General features: G+C 49.9%; 1 protein-coding gene across 1 annotated transcript; it reads left to right on the top strand.

Annotated features, from left to right (window-relative positions):
- The first annotated feature begins 7,261 nt into the window (after positions 1–7,261).
- On the top strand, positions 7,262–8,923 carry LOC124655112 (purine-uracil permease NCS1-like). Its single transcript, XM_047194073.1, has one exon. The coding sequence runs from the start codon at positions 7,262–7,264 to the stop codon at positions 8,852–8,854; it is 1,593 nt and encodes a 530-aa protein (XP_047050029.1). The 3' UTR covers positions 8,855–8,923.
- The last annotated feature ends 8,705 nt before the right edge of the window (positions 8,924–17,628 follow it).

Here is a 17,628-nt window from a genome sequence, read left to right as displayed (position 1 = left end):
GGCAAGGTGTCATCTTCTAAAATATTTTGTATGTAAGTATTTGTATGGCTATTATCAATACAATAAGAAAAACACCCATGCAGGACGTCATCAATATCAAGATCACTCATATGTAACAAAGAGATTTTTCTTGAGAGCTCTTCACACCACAAAAATAAAGTAAGTTCATCATGCTGATTAGGAGTAATTTCATCATCACAATACCAATTTGTAGCACTCATGGGGTTCAAATTATCATTGGAGGAGCATTGAAAATTAAAATGACCCACTCTATGGCAAACTTCACAAATAAAAGGATAGTCGGCACAAACCTTTTTACCAAGATCATCTAGAGCCCTAGCCCACTTTCTAGTTTTTTCATTAATATGATGGATACAATATTCATCTTTGACTTGATTAATTCCACAAGGTCTATGCATTCCACAAAAATTAACATGCTTATAGGAAATAGCATTCTTATGAGTTTGAGCATGCTTATTGCAATCATTAACAACAATTTCATTCTTCATGCAAGCCTCTTTAAAAGGTTCATGATACTTATCAAAATTCTTCTTAGGTAATTCAAAATGAGAAGCAAAGGCTTTATAAAGATTTGCAGCAACTTGAGAGTCAAGACCATAAGTAGCACTCATATCTCGAAATTTATCAGTATCCATAAAAGCTTCAATGCATTCATAATCATAATTTATACCTGACTCTTCACCTTTGTTGTTATCCCACCCTTCAGTGTTCTCCTCAATCCGATCAAGAAGATCCCACTTAGCTGCAACCTCCTTGCTTGTGAAAGATCCCTCCGAACAGGCATCCAGATAGTCCTTGTGTTGTCCTGAAAGCCTCGCATAAAAATTGTTAACAATAACATTACGGGAGAACTCATGAATGGGACATTTGAGCATTAGTGACTTCAATCTCCCCCACGCTTGAGAAATACTCTCTCCATCACGAGGATAAAAGTTATAAATATAATTCCTATCAATATGCACTTCATAAGGAGGATAAAATTTAGAGTAAAAGAGAGATACAGTTTCCTCCCAACCAAGAGAATGACTATTCTTCAACAATTTATACCAATGCGCCGCTTTACCAGACAAATGAAACGCAGAATAGCTTCTTCCTCACTTCATCCATAGAGATACTTGCACACTTGAATAACCCGCATAATTCATGCAAAAACAGTAAATGATCTCCAGGATGGACAGTTCCATCCCCTTCATAGCGGTTATCTATAACACGTTCAATAATTTTTATGGGTATCTTGAAAGCAGTGCTTGCAGTTGGTGGATTTAAAATATCACAAGCATCATTAGAGTTATCGCATATGGGAGATAAAGCATTATCAGAACAAATTTTCTCCCCTAAAGATGGGAAACTAAAAGATCACGTAAACTAGCTTCCCAAGCTTAGACTTATCCATAGCATTAGCAATGATTGCGTTCATACCAATAACATTGCTACTAGCATGCAAATGAGGTTCCATAGGTTCTTTAATTTTCGCATCACACAATTCATGTCTTAACTTAGGAAATAAAATAAGAAGCTCATTGTTGTCCATTATGCCTAACTAGTGTAAAACAAGAAACAAAAATATGCAATTGCAGGATCTAAAGGAAATAGCTTCGAGCACACACACAATGGCGCCAGAAAAGTACTTAGTTACCTGGAACCGGAGTATGAGTGCCTTTTACCTTTCCTCCCCGGCAACGGCGCCAGAAAAGTGCTTGATGTCTACGGGAGCTTCTATTCTTGTAGACAGTGTTGGGCCTCCAAGAGCGAGAGGTTTGTAGAACAGCGACAGAAGTTTCCCTTAAGTGGATCACCCAAGGTTTATCGATCTCGGGGAGGAAGAGGTCAAAGATATCCCTCTCAAGCAACCCTGCAACCACAAAGCAAGAAGTCTCTTGTGTCCCCAACACACCTAATACACTTGTCGGATGTATAGGTGCACTAGTTCGGCGAAGAGATAGTGAGATGCAAGTAATATGGATGAGTATGAGTGGTAATAGCAATCTGAATAAAATATGGCAGCGAGTAAACATGCAACAAAACAGTAAACAAACGGAGATTCGATGCTTGGAAGCAAGGCCTAGGGATCCCGCTTTCACTAGTGGACACTCTCAACAATGATCACATAATAGAACCACTCTACACTCTGTTGTTGGATGATGAACACCACTAATTGTGTAGGATTACGCGAACCCTCAATGCCGGAGTTAACAAGCTCCACAATATTCAATGTTCATATTTAAATAACCTTAGAGTGCAAGATAGATCAACACAACCAAACCAAGTACTAACACAGCATGCACACCGTTACCATCACACTATGAAAGGAGGAATAGATCACATCAATACTATCACAGCAATAGTTAACTTCATAATCTTCAAGAGATTACAATCATAGCCTACGCCAAGTACTACACGATGCACACACTTTCACCATTACACCGTGCAGGAGGAATATAGTACTTTAATAACATCACTAGAGTAGCACATAGATGATATTCAACTAGATCACATAAAGAGAGAGATGAACCACATAGCTACAGCGGAGCCCTCAGCCCGGGGGTGAATTACTCCCTCCTCATCATGGAGACAGCGATGGCGGTGAAGATGGCGGTGGAGACGGCGGTGGAGATGACTCCGGGGGCAATTCCCCGTCCGGCGGCGTGCCGGAACGGAGACTTCGCCCCCCGAATTGGAGTTTCGCGATGGCGGCGGCTGCGGATGGTTTTCTCCGGTTTCGTCGAACGGGCTCGAGGTTTTAGGTCGGGATGACTAAATAGGCGAAGAGTCGGAGTCGGAGGGGCCACGGGGGCCCACACACTAGGGGCGCGCCCCCTTGGCCGCGCCGCCCCGTGGGGTGGGGCCCCCAGCTCCCCTCCGGCCCTTCTTCGGTGCTCGGAAGCTTCCGGGATTTTTAAGATCTTCGGTATTGATTTCGTCCGATTCCGAAAATATTTCCTTACTAGGATTTCGAAACCAAAAACAGCGAAAACAACGAATCGGCATTTCGGCATCTCGTCAATAGGTTAGTTCCGGAAAACGCATAAATATGACATAAAGTATGCATAAAACATGTAGGTATCATCAATAAAGTGGCATGGAACATAAGAAATTATCGATACGTTGGAGACGTATCAGTCAACCGCAAGATCGGGCCACAAACGGGGTCTTAGACCACATCACTTAGCTAAGGGATGATCTCTTATAAAATAAGAGAAAACTATTTTCTCTATTGTACCATTTGTCTTCCCTTAGCAATTCAATTTTTTAATTTTTTTTAATTAATTCACATTTATTGTCTAGGGGTAACAATATGAAATAATGCATTGTATCATTTATATTTAGTGTCTTTTCTAGATGCGGACTTGCCCTTAGGGCATCTCCAACAGGCGGACCCAAACGGACGCGCTGGGCCGTCCGTTTTAGCCCGTTTGCGTGCCCGCGCGGACACCAGGACAGCGCCCCGCGTCCGCGTGTCCGTTTGGGTCGCACGCTGCGCCCAACGCAGCGGCCACCCATTTGGCCATTTGGCGTATTTCTTTGGGAAATAGGCCATCTGGCCACACATACTTATAAATAGTATCTATATCTAACAATTATAGATTAATATCAAATAGCATAAAATAATATCAAATAAAATGTTGCATGATGAAGAAATAAAATGTGCCATAGTTCGAACAAATATAAAAATTACAAATTGCACGGTGGACAATTCCGTGCACCGGCCATCGCTGCTGCTCCCATGTGCTTGGGGCCTTTGGAGTTCGCCGGCGCACGGTTCAGGTCAATGGACGAAGGAGACGGCCCCGTGAACGACTCGCCCACCTCCGGTGACCCATCCCGTGACGGGTACGCGTACCGCGCCGACTGCGTCCCCAATTCGTGTGCGACGGGCGTGTACCCAAACGGGGCAGTCGGCAGGGATGTTGACCTTGGAGGAAGGGGCCGGGTCACGGACGAGGCCGAGCTCCCCGCCGAGGGCCGTGCCGGCGCCCGGGAGGATCAAGTGCTGAGCGAGCGCTGCGTGGCCATAAAAGAGCATGGCATGCTCTTGCATGACGTCCGCCTTCGCCTCTGTCTTGAGTTGGAGAAGCTGCTCCGCCGCCCGCTGCCGCTCCTCCGCGGCAGCGACATCCATCTTCCGTTGCTCGAGCGCCCTACGGCGGTCGGCCCTCTTCTTGCTCTCGATCTTCCTCTGCTCCGCGGTGAGGTCGGCCTTCGCCTTCTTCGTCGCCGGCCCGGGCTCCACGACCACCGGCCCGTCCAGTTGAGGAGCCTCCGCCAAGGGAGGACCGGCAACGGCCGGGAGGCTGTGCCTCGTCTCCGATGGTGGCGGTGGCGGCGGCGGTCGCTTCGTCGGCCATCTCTAGGTTTTGGGAGTGGAGTGGACTGGGTGTGTTTTGGGAGACAGACAGGCGGGCCAGGGGCGGACAAGGGGAGGACGCGAGCGACCAGCATCCAGCGTCCGCGGCCACGCAAACTCGTCCCAGATTTGGGCCAGGTTTGGGTCGTTCCGGACGCCGCGGCCATCCGTTTTAGGGATGGGTCCGCGCGCTGGGCCGCGTTTTTGTCCGGTTGAATCCATCCGGACGCGCGGGCGCGGTTTGGGTCGCCCCGTTGGAGATGCCCTTAGAACCGCATCGGGGAAGTAGGAACAATTCTCTTTGTTTTGCCAATTTTGTCAAAACAGAAACTGAAAACATGCCGCGAGGCTTAGTGGTAACATAATCATTTGGTCCTATGACATTCAAAACATCGAAAACAAAAAGAAAACACCATGGGATTTAATAATGTAAGATTAAAGGCAATAGATGCACTGTTGATTCGCTTTTGACCAAAAAAGGAGGTTGTGGTTTGTGCAGGCAGCTGCGCATGATTAGCACCATGCCATGATTCGTGGATGTGTTTACCATTTTCCCAGGGCCCAACAACACTTGAACGAACACTTCCGGTGATATACATCCCGGATAATGAAAAACTCGAAAACCATGCTTTCAAATTTAAATAAAAATATTTCACACGTACATATGCATGATCATAATTATTTTTAAAATACAGATGCTAATTTGGCAACATAAAAATACAAATATGCAGGACTTTTACTTTTAGAAAACACCAAACTCCAATAAACCAAAGGCCAAACCCGCTTGAAAACAAAATTGTCCCTTTTGTAGAACTTGACTTGAGAGACCTCCCCACGATCGAAACTAAGTCGAAGTCTGGCTCCAAAGACGACGCTGAAGCATGTGGCGACAAACTTGTGCAATTCGCTCCACTCGATCTCTTCGGCACCTACGGAAGTTCAACATCAAAGAGAATAGAACCGAATTGCACAAATTCTGCGCGCGCCGCGCTATTCGATACGTAGGCAGATTCCAGAGTAGTCCAAAATGTACGTTTGTGATGCTACATGAGAGAAAAAAACGATTTGACAGGGTTGTATTATTTTTGCAATAAGGATACGATCACTACATGTCCATTGGTTCTTGTATGATAAACATCTCTATCAAAAACAAGTTAACTTTTCATGGTTATCATCCATGATCTGAACATCACGATTATTTATTGCATGTGCATGACCGTATTTTATCAACCGTAGGTCCATAGCCGGACCCAACCGTCCCTAAGTCCGGGCACACGCCTAGGCTTCAGGCCGGCGGCGCATCCTATTTTAATGAAAATTTGATGAAGATTTGACCGGGCCAGGCTTGATGAAAATCTTAGGTCCGCCACTTCGTAGGCTCATAATGCATCACCACGTAAGAGTCAGCAGAGAAAATATTTCACGGATCTCTCACTATTTTATTTCACCACCAATATGTTTCTTTTGAAAGAAACTACTCCCTCCGATTCATATTATTTGATGCTAAAATAGATGTATCTATAACTAAAATGTGTCTAGATACATCTATAATAATGTCAAGTAATATCAATCGGAGAGAGTAATATACAACTCGAAACTATAAAACAATCATAACATTGGGGAAGGATTTGCGAACTTGGTAAGAGATATAGAGAAATGCTTTAAAATTTGCTATTACAACATATTATTCGGAAAATATCAAATGTTTAAGGAAGCATAAAACACGAGGACGTTGCTTCACGTGTGCTAAAAGAGCTATAACTTATGATTTACTCATTCTCCGGAAGCTTGGGAGATCTTCAGTGTCCGGGGGCAAGAGATATGTAAAAACTCCTTGGTTTCCACTAGGAAAGAATTCCAAGGGGGTAAAGATTTCCGGTTACCGTGATTAGCGGAAAATCCCGACTAGTTACCGAATGAATTTGAAATTCAAAATTTGAATTTAAATTCTCTAGTATGGCCATTTAGCTTAGGGGGTATAACCAAAAAATCAGAATTTTCGTGCGATAAGTCCATTTTCCGCGAGTGGTCAGGATGTCTGGTTACCGACCAGTAACCAAAACGCTGCTCCTCACTAGTCGTCGTTGTTAATGCTACAAAATTTACTAAGTTATGATAAGAAGTACGAAAAGTCTGCATACAAGTGTCATCATCTCACCATTCCCACGAGGTCATAGGGCTTGCGACTACATTTTATTTTCTTTACCCTAGGCACTTGTTTACATATGTTTTTCTTGGGTGTGATTAGTTGAGAACTAACTAAGTTCTAGTAGAATAATATCATCAAACCTCAGTTGTAACCTATGTTGTAACTCATCTTTAGCATGGATCACAAAGAATATCTAACGGCATGGATGCATTCTAGTTGCAATCTCAATTAGAACTAAAAAATTCAGTTGCAATCCACTTGAAACTGAAAAAATTTCAGTTGCAATTCAACTTGCAACTCAAATACATGAATCATGATACAAATCTAACCTTGAAGAAGCCTATTTAGTTTCCAGTCTACTAAAAACTAGCAATTCCCACTTTTCTTCGATTGTATGCCTGTTTCTTTTGTTTTCTTTAGCACTAGTCGTTTTCCATGAACGAAACCAGACGTATAGGCTACTACTAGGTTGTCCTGCCTTTGTAAAAACGAAATTGATCTTTTGCCAAAGGCAGTGGCCCGGGCTGCACTGTAACCTAGTACAGTGCAAGTGTGCAACGTGCAACCAACCAGGTTTCGGCTCCTCCGATGCTGAGCCACCTACACGTAACACGTGTATCTCCCCTTATCACCTCCCTCCTTCAAACCTTCAACAAGTCCAACAAATATTTCGCGCCATCCCCTCCTCTCATTCCTTCCTCTGCTTCTCCCGCGCGCGTCAGCGAGGGAGACGGCCACCAGTGACCATGCCCGTCTCCTCCATCGCCATGTCGACAGCTCTCATCACCACGCGACATCGTCCCAGCAACCACCTCGTGTCGCCGCGGCTGCCACTCCTACCCCGCGGCCCACCGGGCGGCCTCGGGACGCCGACGAGGAGGATCATGCCCGTCTGTCCCCGGCACGGGTCCGGCGGATCGGACGACCTCGCACCCACGCCCAAGTCGGACCGCACCATGACGGCCTTCGACCTGGCCAGCCTCTGGGTGGGCCTCGTCGTCGGCGTGCCGGCGTACTACCTCGCGGGCAGCCTCGTGGACCTCGGCATGTCGGCGGCCCAGGGCGTCGCCACCGTCGCGCTCGCCAACCTCGTCGTGCTCGCCACGCTCGTGCTCACGGCCGCGCCCGCCGCCACGCACGGCCTGCCGTTCCCGGTGCTCGCGCGGGCCGCCTTCGGGGTCCGCGGCGCGCACGTCCCGGCCGTCGCCCGCGCGCTCATCGGCTGCGGCTGGTTCGGGATCGAGTCCTGGATCGGCGGCCGCGCCATCTTCCTCCTCCTCCCCGCGCGGCTCAAGGCGTGCGCGCCGCTGCTGGCGCCCGTGCCCGGGCTCGGCGGCGCCTCGGCGCTCGAGATCGCCTGCCTCCTCGCCTTCACGGCGGCGCAGCTGGCCGTCATCATGCGCGGCATGGACGCCATCCGCGACCTCGAGAAGTACGCCGCGCCGGTGCTCGTCGCGCTCACCTCCCTGCTGCTCTCCTGGGCCTACGTCTCCGCCGGCGGCTTCGGGACCGTCCTCTCGCTGCCGCCGCGGCTGGCCGGCCACGAGTTCTGGAAGATCTTCTTCCCGGCGCTCACCGCCAACATCAGCTTCTGGTCCACGGTGGCCATCAGCATCCCGGACTTCGCGCGCTACGCGCGGAGCCAGGCGGACCAGGTGCTCGGCCAGGTCGGGCTGCCCCTCTTCATGGGCCTCTTCACCTTCGCCGGCCTCGCCATCACCTCGTCCACCGAGGCCATCTTCGGCCGCGTCGTCTCTGACCCCATCGAGCTCCTCGGCCTGATCGGCGGGCCGGCCACCAAGATCCTCGCCATCTTCGGCATCAGCCTCGCCATCATCACCACCAACATCGCCGCCAACGTCGTCGCGCCCGCCAACACGCTCGTCGCGCTCGCCCCGCGGACCTTCACGTTTTCCACGGGCGCGCTCGTCACGGCCATGCTCGGCATCGCCTTCCAGCCGTGGCGGATGCTCAGCTCCAGCGAGAGCTTCGTCTTCACGTGGCTGCTCGGCAACGCGGCGCTCATGGGGCCCATCGGAGGCGTCCTCCTCGCCGACCACTACGTCGTGAGGCGCACCGCGCTGGACGTCGACGCGCTCTACTCCGAGGAAGCAGGCAGCCCCTACTACTTCCAGGGCGGATTCAATGCCGCAGCGATGGTGGCCATGGCGGCCGGATTCGCTGCCGTCGTGCCAGGGTTCCTGCACAAGGTAGGGCTGCTGCCGAGCGTGTCCAAGGCGCTCGTCGTGGCCTATGACAATGCCTGGTTCGCCAGTTTCTTCGTCGCCGGCGCCGTGTACTGCTTGCTCTGCCGCCGGAGAGAGGCTGCTCCTATTTGATGCTAGGGTCGGTTTCAGAATGACACTACGTACGAACAGCAATATTTACTGACAAAATGATAAAATAGATAAGTACTCCTAGTACAATTAGCCAAACAGTTCTACAGAGTTTGTATCCTAGTACAATTCTTTTGTCAACCAGCATGGTACTATTCAATAAATACAGTTTCAGACAGAAAATTTGTAATGAAAAGGAAATATCTTATCCGACATTTTTCAGAATAAATTGTACTCCTCAATTATCTTGGTAAATAACTTGTTGAGAAAGCATACATTGTGCCATGGTAATTAAGCGGTTAAGCCCGAAATGGGAACAAGAAATTTCTGTGAAGTTGGCAGTACAATGAAAGACTTGAACACAACTGATCTCCGAAATGAACTCAGGACATGGAGTATTCTCAGAAGTTGGCAAAATAAATTACGGGTGCATCTAGATCTTAGCCGATCGAGAGTTAGCTTAACTCTCCATCAAGTGGTGTCATTTACTCTTACTTGCAACCTCAATTACAACTGAAAAAAATCAATTTCAGTTCCCTTGCAACTTAAAAGTGTAGCTGCAACCCCACTTCCAACTTCGGTTACGTTCAAGATGTTGACAAGCCTTTGCCATTGAGGACGATGCCGTATGGCATGATCCAGCCGAACCTGCCTAAGGCATTTGATTTTTCTTACTGAGTCTGTTGAACTACATGGTTTTTTGATACTAAATGAGAGGCTGGGTTACATTGTTCTTCCTAACCGCTTGGAGGATTGACGACTGAAGAGATCTGAGACATGGAATCCCCTACCCGTTTTCCTATATGTACTGGTGATTGACTACTTGGGAAGATTAATGGACAAAGCATGGTCGCCATTAATTCTTCCCCCCTTCGCTCTCAGGAAATCAAGCACACTGCATCAATTCTAGTAATAGCTTCATGACAATTCACCAAATCCTCAATTTGTTTGGTAATGCTTCATGCCTAAAGACAAACATGTCCAAAAGCAAGATTTTGCCCGTTCATTGTGATGATATTGATATGCCCCCCTCCACCAAATCCTTGGCTACTAGTTGTCTCTTTCTCTTGCAAATACTTTGGCATGTCTCTATAGGATGGGAGACTAAGAAAAACACAACTGAGGACTATGCGGCAAAATGGCAAACAAAACCGCAGAACGGAAATCAAGATGGATTGCAATATCTGGAAAAGTCTCGTTGGTGATATTTGCATCGGATGTTGTGACTATTTTTAAGCTAATGCTACCTAAGTTTCCCATATGGCTTTCAAGGAATATATGTGTCGTGGGTATGACCACATCAAATGCTATAGGGGGTAGCACTTGAGAGCTACGGAGCAAGGGAGATGTAGCCATCTACAGATCGAACCAGGGTTTACCCAGATTCAGCTCATCCGGAAAGTAAAAGGCCTACTTCCTGCTTATATGTATCGATTGGAGTGTTACAATAGGGTGAGATGAAGGCCGAATCATCCGTCTAGGGTTCCACACCGAGGGTGCCACTGCCCACTGGTACTTTATCTGCAAATTACAGAGAGGACGCAGAGACGCAGAGATGAACTGAAGGTTGTCGCGGCCAAAGACGGAGAGAAGGATCGGCGATGGAAGATGCATCAGAACCGTGCTGAGCGGCGGCGACGATGGTGGCAGGAGAGACCGCGGAACATATACATGTAATCGATTCCGATCACGTTTAATCAAGCAGAACCATGCGGAGCAGCCGCGACGGCGACGGCGGACGCAGGAGAGGCGGCGGCACATGAGATACGACAAACAGATGAAACATGGAATCGATTTAGAGTAGGGTTTTTTTTGGACAATGAATAAACGTAGGTTTAATCTTGCTATGCGAGAATTGTTGGCGTGCGTGGCCGAAGTTAATCTTGGCCTTTGTTCATGATTTGATTATTCCTAACTAATCTAAATCGTTGGTTGTTTGTTGTTTTAATAATATAATAGATAGATGAAGAGATTTACTAAAGCTACATGTCCGTGCTGGTGCAAGTTGTCAGGTCAAAAGGCAGTTGTTTTGCACTCAGGATTCGAAATTTAATTTGTGAAGCTAACAACGTATTCAGAGCATCCTACTTTGTTTGTGGCAGATGTATTTTTTTTTTTTTTTTGTAATTAAGCTGCATGTATGTAACCTTTTCCTTCTGAATAAGTTCTATTTAAGGCTGATATCGTGTACCAACTGACGAGATGATATCAGGCTACCCAGTATAAGATTGTTGATTCTACAGTTGCAAAAGTTCTGTAACAAGCTATTACTTACCACTAAATTTGTTTGTGCATTCTGCAAATCCTCATGAAAATGTGATCTGCCCGCTATGCTTCTCCCTCCTCTCTTGCTACTTCTTTCGAACTGTGCGCAGTGTTGGAAAAGAGTGCCGAATGCCTCGAGGCATAATAGTGCCGTTTCTATTGTTTAGCCAAGAATTAATTGCTCTAATCGAAGTAAACTTAGGCAAGAACAAAGGAAGAAGTCGAAGTTGACAAAATGGAGGTCAGAGGAAGCAGCTGATGCACCTGATTTTTTTTTTTTTTTTTTGAGGCTAAGAAGTGTGATTAACGAATCACACTGGGAATACAAACGCCCACCGGGGGCGCCAACAGCCAAACATGGCGACCGTGCTCTAGGAGCACACTACTTCTAGCTAGGTTGTGAGCTTCCTTATTCGACACCCTACACTCATGGACAACGACCACCTCATCAAGCTCTCGAGCCGTCTCCTTGAACTCCCGCACAACGTGTGCATAAACTCCCATGGTGCCCTGGCTCAAGCTTCGCACCACGTTCAGGCAATCGCTCGCCACTCGAATCCGTCGAGTGTTTATGTCCTGCGCCAGGGATAGCGCCTCCCGGCATGCAAGAGCCTCCAGAGTCTCAGCATCTGTCTTCCCCGGTAGCACCACCGCCGAGGCTCCGCAGAACACACCCTCCGCATTCCGTGCCACCGCAGCCACCGTGCCGAGGCCCGTATTTTTGCTGACTGCGGCATCCACGTTAATCTTCATCATCCCCGCCGGAGGGGGAATCCACCGTGGCGCCCTGCCGCCGTCGCCAGGGGACGCCCTCCGCGGCTGGTGGGCATAGGCCTGCCCCAGGTCTGCCACATACCGCTCCACGAACAAGTGAACAGACATCGGACTTCTGAACTCCTGCTCGTGTATGGCCTTACGTCTTGCGTGCCAGATGGACCACAGAGTGACAAAGACGGTGGTCTGATCCGTCTGCGATAGTGTGGCCATTAGAACTGAAAGCCAGTCCCGCGCCTTCTCTTCCCCAGAGCACAGCCGATGCTCCGTAACGTCCTCGTCTGCTAGGGCCCATACTGCCCTGGCCATCGAGCAATCCAGCAGGGCGTGGCGCCAGGAGTCCTGAGCCCCGCATAGCTGGCAGCGATCATCATCAGCCATATTGCGGCGATGACGGACGTCATTCATTGGCATAGAATGCTTAGCCAATCGCCACAGAAACATCCGTACCTTCGATGGAACTGGTGTCCGCCAGAGCATCCTCCACTCCTTTTCTGCTGCGGCAGTGTCCGAGGTTGCAGCGGTGCCCTCCAACCAAGCTGATCTCCTCTCTTTTGTTGCTATGAGCATTTTGTACGCCGAGCGCACCGTAAACACCCCACGGCGGTCGTAGTGCCACGCCCAGAAGTCCTCATGACGCCTGGTACTCAGCGGGATCTGTAGAATCAGCTCCACATCCATAGGCAGAAAATGCCGCCGAAGTTCCTCCTCTCTCCAGGTGGCCATGCTCAGGTCCAGCAGCTCCGCCACCCGCACTGGAGGGTTCTCCGTACCGGGCGTAATACATCCATACGGTCTCAGCATGCAATCACGCGGGAGCCATTGCTCCGTCCACGGGTTTGTTGCCTCCCCGTCGCCGATCCGCTTCACCAGGCCTTGTTTGAGAACTTGGAGGCCCTCATGGATTGCCTTCCAGACCTGGGACGCCGACGCAAACGCCTCAGACTCCAGTAAGCCCGAGTTCGGAAAGTACTTTGCCTTGAGAACCGTGATCTCAACGAAACAGGATTTTGCAGAATGCGTCATCCTTGCCTTGCCAAAAGAGCTAGATTGAACAGTTCGATGTCCCTGAACCCTAATCCGCCCATGTGTTTTGGTTTGCACATCTCCTTCCATGACACCCAGCTTGGCTTCCGTTCGCCTTCATGGCACCCCCACCAGAACTTGCGTATCATGGTATTTATGCACTGACACAACCCCTTTGGCAATTTGAAACATGCCATTGAAAATATGGGGATTTCCTGTACAACAGACTTGATCATCACATCCTTTCCTCCTGCTGACAGCAGTCTCTCCAGCCACCCCTGTATGCGGCTCCATATGCGGTCCTTGATATACTTGAAGGCCCCCATCTTGGACCGCCCCACATCCGAGGGCATTCCCAGATATTTTTCATTGAGTGTCTCACAATGCACATCGAGCACAGTCTTCACACTCTCCTTCACACTCCCCGGGCATCCTTTACTGAAGAAGATAGAGGATTTATCCCGGTTAATACGTTGTCCCGAGGCCATACAATAGAGATCCAACAGCTGCTGAACTCTACCCGCTGTCTCCGTATCCGCCTTGAAAAGCAACAGGCTGTCATCCGCAAAAAGGAGGTGACTGACCGCCGGAGCCGACGGCGCCACCATTAATCCATGGAGCTCTGATGATAAACTGTGATGTTTTAAGAGGCACGAAAGGCCCTCTGCTGCCAACAAGAACATGTACGGCGATATTGGGTCCCCTTGACGGACCCCTCTAGTCGGAAGGAACTGTGGTAGCCTCCCCCCATTGAATAAAACCTGGAACGAGACGGTTGTGACTAGTCTCATTACCATCCTCACCCATAGGTTGTGGAACCCCAGCTTGAGCATCACTGCCTCCAAGTATCTCCACTCAAGCCGGTCGTACGCCTTCCGCATGTCCAGCTTGAGCGCACAAAATCTGTTTTTCTTTGCCCGGTTCCGCTTCATGAAGTGCAAGCATTCATATGCGGTAATGATGTTGTCCGTAATCAGCTTCCCTGGGACGAAAGCGGATTGCTCTTCCGCAATGATCTCAGGTAAACAAACTTTCAGCCTGTTGGCCATGACCTTCGATGCTATTTTAAAGATCACATTGCATAGGCTGATTGGTCTAAACTGCCCCAACTCTTCTGGGCTAGCTTCTTTCGGAATCAGCACCAGAAAGGTCTGATTTATTCCCCTGATGTCATCTCTCCCCTCCAGTACACGCACAACTGCTAGGGTCACCTCTTCCCCACATAGCTCCCAATGGGTTTGAAAAAAATGTGCTGGGAAACCGTCTGGTCCAGGAGCCTTTATAGGAAACATTTGGAAAAGGGCGGTTTTCACTTCATCAGCCCCTATTGGTTTCAACAATTGATCATTCATCTCTGCTGTCACCTTTTGGGGTATCAAATCGATGACCTCCCCCATGTTTGCCACCCCCTCGGAAGTGTACAGCTGCTCATAGAAATCTCGCGTCATAGACGCCATTTCCTCGGCGTCTTCCGTGGCCGTCCCATCGTGGCGCACAAGCCGAGTAATTTTGTTGCGTTTCTTCCTTTGACACGCTCGGAGGTGGAAAAACCGGGTATTCTTATCCCCCTCCGCCAACCACTGTATCCGTGATCGTTGGCGCCACATCACCTCTTCTCTACCATAAAGCTCAGTGAGGCGCTGGACAATCGCGCCTTCCTCCTCCGAGGGCCCCTGCCGAGCTAGCCCCTCTCTGAGCTCCGACAGCCGGAGCTGAAGCTGCCGTATCTCCCCCTGGACGCTCCCAAACGTGGTACGCCCCCATGTGCTCAGCGATCCAGACATCCGGTGCAGTTTGTCCTTCAACTGACTCATAGTTTCCGCCTTCCCCTCTGATGTCCATGCGTCTTTCAAGAACGGTTGAAAATCTTCGTGTTTCTCCTACATCATCTCATACCGGAATAGTTTGTCTCCCATGCTCCGTCGCTGGCTCGTTGTCTCTCGCCACCGCTACAGTATTGGTCCATGATCGGATGTGACCCCCGTCAGGTGTGTCACTGTCGCCATAGGAAACCTCGCGCTCCATGGCACCGTCGCCAGAGCTCTGTCCAGGCGCACTCGACAGAAAGCCCCTCCAGCTACTTTCTTCTCAAACGTCCAGCTTCTGCCCTCGTAGCCAAGATCAGCTAGTTCGCAGACATCCACTGCCTCGCGGAACCCTTGCATCTGCGCAAAATTTCTTTCCGCCGGTCCTACATGCTCATGTTGATGTAGCACCTCATTAAAGTCCCCGATGCACACCCATGGTAGCGCATTCGCCGACTTGATATGCTTCATCACATCCCACGTCTTGAAACGCAAAGGAACCTGTGCTTCGCCATAGATACAGGTTAGTCTCCACGGTTCCCCTTCAGCCTCCGTAACCTTAACATCGAGGTGATACAGAGAATACGGCAAAATATCAATTTTTATTTCATTCGTCCAAAACAGCCCAATGCCCCCACTCCGGCCAGAGCTGCTAATCTATGATCATACCCTAGCGTACTAGCTAGACCTTCCACTCTTGTTTTATGCAACTGTGTCTCGAGGACACATAAAATGGTATGGTTAAACCGCCTTTTAAGATCGCGAATTTCTCTAACTGTTGCGTCCCTACCCACTCCGCGACAGTTATAACTCATACAACTCATTGGGCTTGGCGGCGCTCCTCATCGGAGCCCGCCTCTTCAGTATTATTGGCTGTCATCCTCGGCCTCTTCGGGTCCGGCTTCACCGGCGAGAGCACCCCCGTCTTGTTGCCATTTGCCTCCATTGCCAATGCTGAGCTCAGGTTCTTCTTGGCATTTGGATTTTCTTTGCCATCCGTTAACATCAGCTGGCCCGCTACAGCTGCGGTTCCCCTCCCTTCCGTTCCTGCGCGAGGAGGCGGCGTTCCCTGCGGTCGTTTGCGGGATTCAGCAGTGGCCTCGCCACGACTGCCTCCTTTGCCGCCACGGTTGTTCTCCCGTGTCGGCGCTCCTGTGCGCACCCCAGATGTCTGAGGGTGCCAGTCCTCCATCGGCGCAATCAGCCAGTCTCCATATTGCAGCGCCGTCTTGTCATGAACTCCATCCTCACATTCCGTGTCGCCGTGTCCAAGGAGACCACAGAAATCACAGAACTTTGGTACCTTCTCATACAGAACTTGGAACATCATTCGGTCGCTCCCCTCAGGGTGCAGGCCGACAACTCTGTTCAGTGCCTTGCTGACATCTAGCTTGACCCTCACACGCACAAAGCTCGTACCGCTGGCGCCCAACGCATACAACTCCACTCCCAGAACCTCGCCAATCCGTGCGGCCATGTCACGCACGATCGCTTCCTTCCGAAACAGCGGCGGGATCCCTCGCACCTGAACCCAGGCATGGAGGCGATTGAGCACCACCGTGTTCGGATCAGCCACACCATCATAAGGTTCCACCATTACTCCCTGCTGGCGGAAGATCCAGGGTCCATCGTTCATGACCCTGTTCCGGTCTCCTAGGCATGAAACCTGTAGCACAAACATGTTGTCCTCGACCGGCCGTATAGTCCAACCCTTCGCGAAACCCCAGGCTGCGTCCATCTTCTGAAAGAACGGCTGGTTCCCAAAACGCCTGGTGGTGTGCACCTTGACCACCGCCATCCAGCGCGCTCCCTCCTTCAGGTTCGTGACTTCCTCCTTTGGAAGAACCACATCGTCCAACTCCTCATCCGTCAAGACCATCCTCTTCAGCATCTCTTGCAAGTCCACCGGGGCCATGGACCCCGACGCTCCTCCCTCGCGAGCCATCTTGGTCGCCATCAGATCCCTTCCTCAGATCGAAAACGTCGCCCCGCCCCGTCTTTGCCTCTCCGCCGCCAAGGCCGGGAAGACGTGCTAGACGTCCCCTGAGTCAGCCCGAACGGCGCGAGAGAGAGCGGAGGGGTTCAGAACGTCGATCGGAGGTGGTGACGGGAATCGCCTCGCTGGTCGCCGGCGAAAACCTAACCCTAGACGCGTGAGGCGAAAAGGTAGCTGATGCACCTGATGCCAGGCCTGTTAGAAACTGCGAGTGATTACGTGGTCGCTAGAAAACAGCCCAGAGGCCAAAAGCCCACTCGAGAGCATCTCCTCATGTGTGTACTCTTCCGCGGGAGGTAGCCAACGATCGTTCCCCTCCAGTTTAGTCCCACCTCGCTACCTCAAGGGGAAACCAACCAGCTTAAATAGCCTCTTCGATCGAGGTGTATCGCCGAGTCAATTAGCACGGACTTGTAACCCGAGCAGGGGCATTTGGGTGGCGTTGGATGCCTCGTGTGGCGCTTGAGCCTGGGCCTGGGTTTGCACTTCGTGGACAGCCCATTCCAAGTTGCGTAGTGGGCTCGTGGCGCTCCGGCGAAAGCCTGGGCGTCCTTGCACCTGGAGTGGCGGAAACGGCGTGAGGCTGGTTTTCCAACGGTGGAAGGATAACTGGCCGCTGCGACCCAGACCCAATTAGGTCCATGTGCCCTCTCTGGCAGACCACCACTTTTTTTTTTTTTTTTGCCTGGACTTCCTACTGCCGGTTAGCATCTGCTGAATGCTTGTGTCTTTGGCTGATCAATGGACTGCACCTTAGTTTTCTGCAACCTGCGTAAAAACGGCTGCTCCCAGTATAGCAAATGAAGATGTCCAACAACTTGTCTCCATCTCTGTCGAATGTACGTTTTGTAAGAAGTTTGAACATTATTCCCCTTCCTTACCAACAACGTTCTCATGATAAATGTGAGTAG

Source organism: Lolium rigidum, chromosome 1 (genome assembly GCF_022539505.1).
Source record: "Lolium rigidum isolate FL_2022 chromosome 1, APGP_CSIRO_Lrig_0.1, whole genome shotgun sequence".
NCBI classification, from domain to species: domain Eukaryota; kingdom Viridiplantae; phylum Streptophyta; class Magnoliopsida; order Poales; family Poaceae; genus Lolium; species Lolium rigidum.
The sequence above is the reverse complement of the archived record's forward strand: the minus strand, read 5'-3'. Positions and strand labels throughout refer to the sequence as shown.